Raw genomic sequence first — 12651 nt, forward strand, 5'->3', positions numbered from 1 at the left:
AAATCCAAAATACTTTCAAGTTATTTTTTAAATCTTACCATTTTTTTTATTAATAAACATGTATATTTTTGCAATCACGTTATTTTATAAATATTTGAAAATATTATCACAAAAGATTTTACATTTTAATTAAATACTTTATTAATTTACTTTGAGTTATAGTTATAATTTTGAGTTAATTAGTTTTGTAATTGAATTAGTTAGTTTATAATTAAGCTAATTATTTTTTTATTTTGTTGAGATTAAGAAGCTCATTATTTAATTTATATTAACTTATCTTGTTTAAAATTTAGCCGAATTCACCAATTAAATTATATTCGGCTATAATTGAAATGCATTTGACTATTATTTAATAACAATTTTTTTAGTCAATTGCTTACCAATCCAATAGTCCAATTTTGGGTCATTTCCAATCCAATTTTCCAAGCCCAACTCCCAATTCCCAACCGACCCATACAATACAATATGCTATATTCCAACACTTACCAAAGTTCTCCCAGCCCACTCTTTAATTCCCCTTTTTTGACCCGCCCCACTGTACACGTTCTTCTTCTCCTTAGCACTGCAATTCTAGAAATCGACCCAGAATTTTCAGCAAACCAACAACACTCGACCCGACCTCTCCTTCTAATTTCAACGTCAAAGTTGCAACTTTCCGCGTCTTCCTCCTCGGCCAGAGCAGTTCGAACAGCCTTTCACCTGCCAGAGCCGCCTGTCAAGCCATCCACCTTGATCTCATCATCCGGATTTTAGGGGATTTTAGTTGAAATCTTGTACAAAGAACAGCTTTTTCCTATACTTAGGAAGAAAATTTTGAATTTGGGGATTCGATTGGGAATTCCTGTTCTACCCTCACCCTTTTCGATTCCCCCCCCAAGAATTGAACCCCAATTTTTTCCATCTATATAAACCTCTGTTATTTCACTGTAAGGAGGGGAAAAGAGAGAGAAAAAAAAGGGGTTGGAAGCTTTGGAGTCGGTATAAAGAAAAGGATACATTGAAATGCATAAGTTCCCTTGGGGTAAAAAATAAACCCAAAAATCCATAAATATCACACAGATTGTTTTAGGTTCTGCTTTCTTTTTTTCCGAACAGGACATTTTTACTGTTCATTGGAATCCTCGGAGTCACGTCTCAGTGGTGAAAGCTTGTCATCTTCGGCTCGGTTGTTCTGGTTCGCTGCCCCGAAGAAGGTAACCTCTCCTCTTAAATTTGTTTTACCATTTCGGCTAAATTCAGATGTATGTTATGGGAACTTAATTCACTGTGTGATTTAATTTGGTAGTTTAGGGGTGCCTATATGTGATCTGCTTCTGCTTTTCTTTATGAAAGATACGGTTATGCATTGTTTTAAAGTGGTATAAGATGGCAGTTTGAGATCTTACCACTAGCTATTGTTGCTTTCCCTTGTCTTTCATGGTGTAAGGCATATTACTAAGATACAAATTGATTTAAATGAAGCTATAGTAATCTTGGTTGCTTGTCCTTATTTGTTTCGTTCTTTTCTTATTATTGTAGATTCTCATTAATATTAGCTTATTCCCATGAAGTGTAAGCTCTACTTTTGTTTTGGATGGAATGTTGTTCACATTATATCATGTTTTCGACTCCCGATTTAAGATTGTTTTAGCTTACTGCTTTACTCTTGTGTATGGTCTCTAAGATTCCTTACTCATTCCATATCTTTGGGTTTAGTTATCACTTCATTACTAATATACATCTCTCCATTTATTAGTATATATACGAACCCGTTAGTCTAATAGTTATTAAAATGCATTTTGTTGTTCTTAGTGACCATGCTAAATTTTGAAATTCATGTTAGCCGTCTCATGTTAGCATTCAAATCAATGTGTTTTACTTCCTTCATTTATTTTGTCATTGTTGGGTTTGTTTATTTATTATGGATTTTCTTTACATTTATGAGCAAGTCTCTTTCCAAAAAATGACCATATCAACTCTATGAATTGTCATTAGTTTAATACAATTATATCTCATTAACCCAAGTGCATTATCTTTATGTTGAAAATACTATTTCTTACTTCATCATCTTCATCTGATGCATATGAACTATATTTAAATTTGTCTTCTTATAAGCTTAGAAAGTCACTGACCACTTAGCTAGAATTTAGATTTGTAATTTCAAATGCTTAGTTTCTTTAAATGATCAATGTTGCTATAAGTTAGATACTAATTTGTTTTTCTTTTCTTCTCGTTTGTTGTACATGTGAAAACTCCATTCGAATCTATTTCGGACTCTTTTCTCGCATTTCTTTGAGTTGAGTTTCTTCGAGTCAGCCTCTTCGTTGTTCGAGTCAAGGGAACCGATGAACAGGGGTTAAAGACTGATTTACAAGTCTTGGAAAAGTCCAGAACGGACTGTGCACATGCTGATATACACTGTGATACATTGGTATACAGCCGTACACACTTATATACAGGTCAAAACGCAAAAAAAACAGGGCGGAGGCAAAATACAGGTGTTCGGAAGCAAGAAATACATGAATAGGGCTGATATACATGCCGATATACACTGATATACATGAGCTGTATACCAAAAACGGGTTTTGTTTGAACCCCAAAAAAGTAGCGAATTTGGCCCAAGAAAGGCCCAAATTCAACTTCTCCCTTACGCTTTAATTATTTAATTGCGATTACTTATTATTTGTTGTTATAACTCTAATCTTAGAATTTTTAATTAACTTAGTTGAATTCCCAAAAGACGAACTATTCATCTGAGTTGTTTTGTTTCTAACAAAACTTATTTTATCAACTCTTGTATTTTCATTTATAATCTTTAGTCAAAAAATAAAAAATAAAAATAAAAATTTATTAGTTTAAAATAGTTTTTTCATAAACCAAAAAATGACTCAAATAAAAAGCCAACTAATTTAAGTTTCGTTAAAATTCTTATTACTTGTCTCTAATTCAAATATTTCAATAAAGGCCCCATTTTTCTTAAAAAATAAAATCGTTCTTTGTTTAACTACTTTCTCAAAGTTAATCTAATAATGTAAAATATTATTATAAATACTTAGTCATTTTCTCAAAAGGTTTAGTCAATTAATAAGAAATGATTTTCATGTTTTAATTTATTAAATTGGTTTAAAATAAATTAAATAAATTCTAATTAATCTAGTTTTATATTAATATTCTAATCACTTGTAATTTAATTCAAATGTTTCATTTTGGATCTCATTCTCTAAAAAAGTAAAAATGAAATATAAAATGTTCGTTATTTAACTATTCTTCAGGGTTGATTGAATATTGTAAATTATCATATTTTCTTTTATGTTAAACCATTTTCCTAAAAATAGTCAAAATATATTTTAGTCAAGTCGCAGGTCAACCGCATGTTAGCGGGCATTTCAAATGCTTAAACCCTTCTCGAAGTGTAAATTGAACCCCAAAACCTTCTTTGGTATTTTTAAATGATTTTTTCTGTTTAAATCTTTGAAAATTATAAGTTTTCTTAATTTCTTTAAAAAATTAAGTGGCGACTCTTTCTAAGTATTTCTCAAATTGATTTATACTTAGAACATTTCAAGAATAGTGATTTTTGCTAAGGTTAGTAAAATTACGGCACAACATTGTAAATTTTATCAAAAGTTGTGACTTTTATGAAAATATTGTGACTTTTATGAATAGTTGCGACTTTTACGAAGAGTTGCAACTTTTATGAAGAGTTGCGACTTTTATGAAAAACTGTGACTTTTATGAAAGGTTGTGACTTTTTCAAAGAGTTGTGACCTTTCCAATAAGGCACAATAAGCATTACATGAAAAGTCGCAAAAAAATAAAGTTTCAACCATATCGAATGAAACATAAACAACAAAATATGGCTTTTGGCTATCAAAGTAGTATCATCGAATGTGAATGATTTTGAATAAGAGACTTGCCACGACATATTTATCCAAATTATTTGAGCGACATACGTTATTTCATTGAACTCCAAGAGATGTTTTTTTTAAATTTTAATTAACTTATCCATTACACAACTAATTATATTAGATGTGTAATATTTAGATTCTGTATGTAGTTACCTTGAATAGAAGAAAAACTCTCGCAATAGATGAATAAAATATTTGTACCACTTTTGAAAAATACAAATATAGACAATGAAACAATTACATATCTCTTCTAAAGACTTTGGTGATGAATAACTACAGTAAAATGAAGAATTACTAACAAAATGCATAAACACTTAGAATTAAATCTTTTTGGTTTTAAGATTAAAAAAGTATTTCATTTCATCTTTGGACAAAATATTGTTGACACTTTATCGTAGGACTGTACCCACTCGAAAACAATTATATTATCAAATGAGATTATTGATGTAGTACACCACCGCGCGAAGCGCGGACAATTTACCTAGTGATAAATAATGGGAATGAAAATGAAGTATAAAGGCACGGTAGTAAATTAAAATATATTTTTCAAAAAATAACAAGAACTTCAAGATTTCAACATATTAGGCCTAACTCAATCCCAAAATTTAAAGGGAAACTAAGCAAATATCCCGCAAAATGATTACAAACATAAACCCCTTTATACATTGAGTCCGACATCAAAACGGACACATTTTGAATCCTAAACACCAAAAGGGACCCTCTCTAAAATGTAAAAACACACACCAAAATGGACCCATTTATGGATGAACTACAACTACCATCTTTTAACGTCATAGTCTCTGTTAACTTCAAATTCATCCAAATCATATTATACAAATCTTAAAGCTAGTTCGCCCACAAAGCGACAAGCTATAATTCTTTTTGTTAACCCCGCTACGTGAATCTATATTTTGTATTATTGTTTGTTTTTGTACATCGGTAAAGAGTACTAACTAGAAGTTTTTAAAACCTTTGATAAGCCACATAAGCTAGGAATTCCTCCTCACTTGGTCTCAATATTTATGGCTTATTTCAGATCATAACTTTCAAAAGTTTTCCTTTTATTTCATAATAAAATCAAGGAGTTCCTCATCGCGTTCAAATTCAAACATTTGTTGCATTTGCAACATCACCTGTGCCTCCATGCCTTGCCTAGTTTTGTAATCTTTCAAGAAAAACACATTCTTGAAGGGACCATTTGCTCTTGGCAGAATATCTGAAGACCCCTATAAACTTGAAGCATTTTATTCAGATCCTCTGAATAGGACATTCTGTGTATGCTTGCAGTAATCTTTGCAAATATAGGGGAAGACCTGAAAGAGTATGTATAAATTAATAATCATGACAAATAAGAGGAATAAAAATGAAGTATCAACACACGGCAATAAATTAAAATAATTTTTTCAAAAAAATAATAATAAGATTTTGAAAAGAAAAAAAAAGAGTAATAAGAACATCAAGATTTTAACCTGATTTTTTTTTTCTTTTGAAGAGTAGTAATAATAACTTTATTTTTATTAAAACAGCTGTCATTTTTAATTGATTAAAAAAAGCTTTATTTTGATCAAACAATTAATTTCATATTTTCTCCTTAATTATACCTCACAAGTAAAAATCTATTAGTAAACGATACCTTCAAATACAAATGATTTTTCTCAAGAAAATTTGCATTAGGTCTAACTTAATCTCAAAATTTAATTCACAGGTAATGATCAAATTATATTAAAAAGACTATTCATCTCTTAAATGATCGATATGAGAAAATTTACATATATCAAACATAAATTGGCATATGCTCAAATTGGACGAACGCCCCACACTAGCAAGTAGCAATCCAACTGGAAACATATAGTACAACAACAACTTTGTCTTTGTATCGTCGTTGTACGTCCCTTTTTTAACCATACAAATTGTTCAATTATTGATTATTTTTTTTAAGTTCATTGAAAAATAGAATTAGCACCCCTTCAATCCATTTGATGTGGCAGTACTTAAAATGGAAATGAAATTCAAAAATTTAATTGTGCATAATTAATTGGTCCTATTCATCTCCTTTTGTGTATATAAAGCAATTCGTGTGACTATAAATTATTTTATTAAAGATAAAATAAGTATTTTAAAGTTAAAATGTTACTCCTTCGTTTTATTTCATGTGGCACTCATTTTTTTAGTTCGTCCCAAAAACAATGTCACTCCTCCTCTTCATGTGCTCCTGTGCACATATGTATATGTCATATGTGTGACTTGATCCCATAACATTAAGATTGAAAATAAAACGTAAAAAGTGCTTATCATTTGAACAATTCTCGTGTCTTGTATGTGTGGGTAGGGCTGTTCATGGTTATGGTTAAAAATATAAACCGAACCGCAATTCGAACCAAACTGATTTAAAAATTTGATATTTGGTTTGGTTTGGTTTGGTTTTCAATTTTGAAAACCGATACTATTTGGTTTGGTTTTGATTTTACTAAAATATAACTACAAAAATAACCGATAAATTAGATATATAAATTTTATAATTATTTATATATTATACATAAATAAAATATAAATATTTTGTTATATTTTAATTAACTGAAGTCCTTAACTTTACCATTTTCTCAAGCCCAACACTTTAGTCAACCTATAACAATCTAAGTTCAAGTCCATCAAAATCCATTTTAGTCTTTATCTACCCTACTTCACATAAAATAGTCACACTTTCTCTTAATTGAATCACTTTGTTCGTGTAATGATAACTCTAGTATTGCTTAATTGAACTGGCAATAGTTTTTCTGTGGATTGTTCATGTACTAGATGCTTGTGTCTATCGAGATACGTACGTTCTAAAAAAATTATTACTTTCAAACCGAATAAACCAGAAAAATTGAACCAAACCGACAATAACCAAATCACCGGTTATTTTTTTTTCGTTAGATTTAACTTTAAAAATTTTTAAAAACCAACTAAATTAATTTAATTTTAATTTTAATCAATTACCGAACCACAAACGCACATAGTGTGGCTATGGAATTGAAGTGGTAAGCCAACAAACGGGAGTACGTGTGGACAAGTGTGAGTGGAGTTATGTGTCATGTGTGTACGGACGGTATGAGGTCACATATAAGTTGTTACAGAAAGGATATAAAGGAATCTTTTCATTTTTATTTTATTTTCATTTTAAACAGAGTAAACAAAAAAAATATAGGACGGGTAAAAATTACGTGTCTATATATATATATATATATGAGAAATGGGGAGGCAATTCAACGAACTTAATTACCATTGCATAGATGGCTTTTGCATTATTATCATCACCATCACTTGTTTCAATTTGTGATAAAACCTCTATTAAACCTCCTTCTCCCACCCCACCTACTCTTAGATACCACAAACTGTCTTTCATTGATCAATTCATTGGTCATATTTATATCCCTTTTGCATTTTTTTACCCAAAAGTACAACAAAGAGAGGAGTCAAATAATTCTCATAATGAACTTTCCCATATAGCTCACTTGCTACAAACATCACTATCACAAACTTTAGTCTCTTACTATCCTTACGCTGGAAAATTGAGAGACAATTCTACCGTTGATTGTAACGATATGGGAGCGGAATTTTCAATTGTGCGAATAAAGTGTCACATGTCTGAAATACTTGATCATCCTGATGCATCTCACGCAGAGAGTATAGTTTTCCCCAAGGACTTGCCTTGGGCTAATAATTATGAAGCTGGTAATTTATTAATAGCGCAAGTAAGTAAGTTTGATTGTGGGGGAATAGCCATCAGTGTATGCTTATCGCACAAGATTGGTGATGGCTGCTCTGTGATTAATTTCCTTAATGATTGGTCAGGTATCACTTGTGGTCATAATACGAACATAACTTTGGCTCCTAGATTTGTAGGAGATTCTATCTTTTCTACACAAAAATATGGTCCTCTTATTGCTCCACTGATGGAATCCAATGTTAGTGAATGCGTACAAAAAAGATTCATTTTTCCTACCGCCAAGTTAGATGCGTTTCGAGCTAAGGTAATACTCTCTATATATACTACATACCATCAGGTAAAGTTATTAATTGACGATACACATAACTTAAATTAATAACATTTGGGGTCGTAATTTGAAGGTGGCAGCAGAATCAGGAGTAGAAAACCCAACACGGACTGAAGTTGTTAGCGCGCTTCTTTTCAAATGTGCAATAAAGGCAGCATCAAATACTACAACTACTTCAAAGTTGGTTCACTTCTTAAACGTACGTACTATGTTGAAACCTCGTCTACCTCGACGTGCCATTGGAAATATCTTGTCTGTTTTATCCACAACAGCAACTAAAGAACAAGACATTGAGATACCAACGTTGGTTCGTAATTTAAGGAAGGAATTGTTTGAGGTGGCGTACACGAAAGATCAAGTGGAACAAAATGAATTTATCTTAGAAGTAGTAGAATCCATAAAAAAAGGAAAAATACTATTTGAGGATGAAAATTGTAGTGTTTATTTTTGCAGCAATCTTTGTAAATACCCATATTACAATGTAGATTTCGGATGGGGAAAACCTGAAAGAGTGAGTATACCAAATGGTCCTTTTAAGAATCTATTCTTCTTCATGGATTATCAGAATGGACGAGGCCTTGAGGCGCGGGTAATGTTGAAGAAACAACATATGTCTGAATTTGAACGTGATGAGGAACTCCTTCATCAATTAATTGACTGACCTCTCTGTCTTCAGGAGTTTTATGTGTGTCTATCTCTGTCTTCTCTTGAGTTTGAAGTGTGAATAAAAAAAAGTATCTTCTCCACCAATTCAAGGCTGCGTGTTCCCAGACTTTACTAGTAGGATTATATATATTGTGTATGTATTTGTCATTGTTGTTATATATTTTGTCCTTAGGAGTAATAAATTGAAATCTGCATGCATGTCGATGATTTCATTTCCGCTGTGATTTCGCTCATTTCATTCTACTTCCAAGTTATTTGTTTGACCAGAAAAATTATGATTCATATTTTCTTCAAAATTCAAAATAAATTTTACTTTATTTGAAAATTAATATTTGATTTTGAAAAAATTTAAAATTTAATTTGAACTTACGTTTCAAAAACAACTTATCGTCTATTTTCTAATTCACTTGGAAAAAATAGCAGTACATTCAAATATAAATATTATTTCAATTACTATAATGGGAGGCAAATTACAATTGTTAAGCTAACTATATTGCTCAGGGGCGGACCTAGAGGTTGCCGAGGGGGTTTCACCCAAACTCTCTCGGTAAAAAATTACGTTGTATATTTAAGGTATTTTAAAGAATGTTTATGTTTATATATTGATTTTGAACCTCTTGAAGGTAAGATTAGAGGTTGACTTAATTGTTGAGGGGTTCAAAACTCACCTCGAGGTTCCAAAATCAAATCTTAGGCATTGCACCTTTTTTTCCCGAACCCCCTTAATGGAAATATTTATTTAGCACAGTATTTTATTTTAAATAACCTTTTTCATAGTTAAAAGGTTATTAATTAACTATGAAGTTTAATCATAACAAATTATATGTGGCTACATCATTTTTTTTTTTATAAAAGTTAAAGTATATGTGGCTACATCATTTAACTACACTATTTTGTAATATAAAGCAAAATTATTTATTTAACTACAATATTTTGTTTCAAATAATTTTTTGTGTCTAAAATGTTACTATTACTATAATAAGTTTCAAGTCATGAAAAAAAAAGAATAATTAACTATGAAATTTTATCATAGCAAAAAAGATGTGGTTATTTCATTTAATTATTGCCATAAATTTTTATAACTCGAAGTAAAATTATTTATTCACCTACATTATTTTATTTCAAATATATAATTTATTGTAGCTAATAAAATGTTACTATTGCAGAAATAATTTTTTAATTTATGGTTCGCCACAAAATATTACTCTATAGCAATAAATTGTAGTTATTTGTCTAATAATTGTAGCAAACATAAGGAATTAGCTTTGGTATAAAAGATTACTATATAAATTTCTTTGTAGTTATGAAATTCAAATACCTGTGGGCTGTGGCTATTTGCTACTTAATTGATACTGTGAATCAGTATCATTTGTAGCCCGTTAAAGTGGTATGTATAATTCATTTAAACACCTCAACAAATCTTGTTTTATGTTAAACACTCCAACCTTAAAAAATAACTACTTATTGAACCTTTTTCTGACACATAGTCAAAAGAGAAAGTGCGTATAATACACATGCATATGATGTGGCAAAATAACAAATCAAATAAAGACACATGACATTTTAATTTAAAATAATTATAAAAATAAATTTTAAATATAAAGAAGTCAAAATAGGAAAAGACTTATAACTTTTTTTTTTTAAAAAAGGAAAGAAATTAAATACCCCCTCAGTCCTCACCCCACCCCACTGCAAGCTTCTCCTTTTTTTCTCTTTCTCTAACAGTTCCACCATTGTTAATTCTCCATTTAGAAAAATTAGAGGTTTTAATATATATTATGTGTGAAATTTAATAGATGCTAATTCTAATTAAGATATCTAAATAAATTATGTGAACAACTTTAAAAAGTTATAGATGACTTATTAAAATGACTACTCATCTATTAAATGATGGATATGAGAAAATTCACATACATCAAGCATAAATTGGCACATGGTCAAATTGGGACGAAGGCCCCACACTAGGAAGTAGCAACCCAACTTGAAACATTAGTACAACAATAACTTTGTCTTTGTGTCGTCGTTGTACGTCCCTTTTTTAACCATACAAATTGTTCAATTATTGATTTTCTTTTTACGTTAATTGAAAAAATAGAATTAGCACCCCTTCAATCCAATTGATGTGGTAATATTTAAAATGGAAATGAAATGAAAATTTTAAAAAATTAAATTTATAATTTAAAAATATTTATGTGATGGTAAATCATTTTATTATAAATTTTAAAATTAAATTAAATATTTTTTTTAATATAAAAAGGACAGTGCCATTATTATTATTCATGCTAAAAAGAAATTACAAATTATCGTATAAATTGGGAAGGGCTAGAGTACGTAAATGAACCTATCTAGATATCACTACCTAGCTACCTTTCGTTTTCCCAAGTGTGCATAATTAATTGGTCCTATTCATCTCCTTTTGCGTTTATAAAGATATTTGTGTGACTATAAATTATTTTATTAAAAATAAAATAAATAGTTTAAAGTTAAAATGTTACTCTTTGGTTTCATTTTATGTGGCACATTATTTTTAGTTCGTCCCAAAAACAAACAATGTCACCCCTCCTCTTCATGTGCTCCTTTGCGCATATGTATATGTCATATGTGTGACTCAATCCCATGACATTATCTGAACAATCCTCGTATCTTATATGTGTGGACAAGTGTGAGTGGAGAGAGGATATGAAGGAATCTTTTTATTTTTATTTTATTTTCTTTTTAAACAGAGTAAACAAAAAAAATTATAGGACGGGTAAAAAATTATGTAAATTATGTCTCTCTCTATATATATGAGAAATGGGGAGGCAATTCAACAATCTGAATTACCATTGCATAGATGGCTTTTGCCTTATTATCATCACCATCACTTGTCTCAATTTGTGACAAAACCTTTATTAAACCTTCTTCTCTCACCCCTCCTACACTAAGACTTCACAAGTTATCTTTTGTGGATCAATCCTTCAGTAATATGTATATTCCTTTGGCATTTTTTTACCCTAAAGTAGAAGAAAGAGAAGAGTCAAATAATTCTCATGAACTTTCCCATATAGCTCACTTGCTACAAACATCTCTATCACAAACTTTAGTCTCTTACTATCCTTACGCTGGAAAATTGAGAGACAATGCTATTGTTGATTGTAACGATATGGGAGCGGAATTTTCAAGTGTGCGAATAAAGTGTCAGATGTCTGAAATACTTGATCATCCTTATGCATCTCATGCAGAGAGTATAGTTTTTCCCAAGGACTTGCCTTGGTCGAATAATTATGAAGGTGGTAATTTATTAATAGTGCAAGTAAGCAAGTTTGATTGTGGGGAATGGCCATCATTGTATATTTATCGCACAAGATTGGTGATGGCTGCTCTGTGCTTAATTTCCTTAATGATTGGTCACGTACCACTCGTGATAATACGACGATAACTTTAGCTCCTAGATTTGTAGGAGATTCTATATTTTCTACAGAAAAATATGGTCCTCTTATTGCTCCACTGATTGAATCCAATGTTAGTGAATGCGTACAAAAAAGATTAATTTTTCCTACTGTTAGTGAAAACTTACAATATAACAAAAATATAAGATTACAATTGACAATAAAAATGAAGAAATAAATCTCTTCAGGCTGAGGCGCGGATATCTCGCTTTCTTTAAGGAGATTCAAGCCCACTACAGCAAATGTTTTCACCGGTCCAGCAGTAGTCCTCTTGACTTGTCCCCTCCAGGATACAACAGCCTTCACAAAGTATAACTCAACAACTCTGGACAAGAGTTGAGTCCAAAGCTCCACAAAAGAAACACCTCCCTTCAACTAATAAGAACTCTCTTTTTGACAAACCTTATGCACTCTATATTTTCTTGTGTATTGTGTGTCCCAAATCAAATGAAGACCACCACTATTTATACTAGAAGAAGTCTTCCTATCAATGAATAAGAAGATAAATGGTGTAGTAAATAGTGAAGATAAATGGTCTTAGGAGTTACATAGGTTACAAGGATAATGAAGGAATTAAGAGTGACAATCAAGTGCCCACCAATGCCATCAACGGCTAATACCATCAACGGCATT

At 30.7% G+C, this 12651-nt stretch overlaps 1 protein-coding gene and 1 pseudogene across 1 annotated transcript; both read left to right on the top strand.

The window, feature by feature from the left end:
- The first annotated feature begins 7159 nt into the window (after nt 1-7159).
- LOC125847423 (acyltransferase Pun1-like) lies at nt 7160-8585 on the top strand. Its single transcript, XM_049527044.1, has 2 exons — nt 7160-7900; nt 7998-8585. Exons 1-2 carry the CDS (start codon nt 7160-7162, stop codon nt 8583-8585), a joined length of 1329 nt encoding a protein of 442 aa, XP_049383001.1.
- A 2838-nt stretch (nt 8586-11423) lies between these two features.
- LOC125847424 (acyltransferase Pun1-like) overlaps nt 11424-12651 on the top strand; it is a 6211-nt pseudogene continuing 4983 nt past the window's right edge.

Source organism: Solanum stenotomum, chromosome 12 (assembly GCF_019186545.1).
Source record: "Solanum stenotomum isolate F172 chromosome 12, ASM1918654v1, whole genome shotgun sequence".
NCBI lineage: Eukaryota > Viridiplantae > Streptophyta > Magnoliopsida > Solanales > Solanaceae > Solanum > Solanum stenotomum.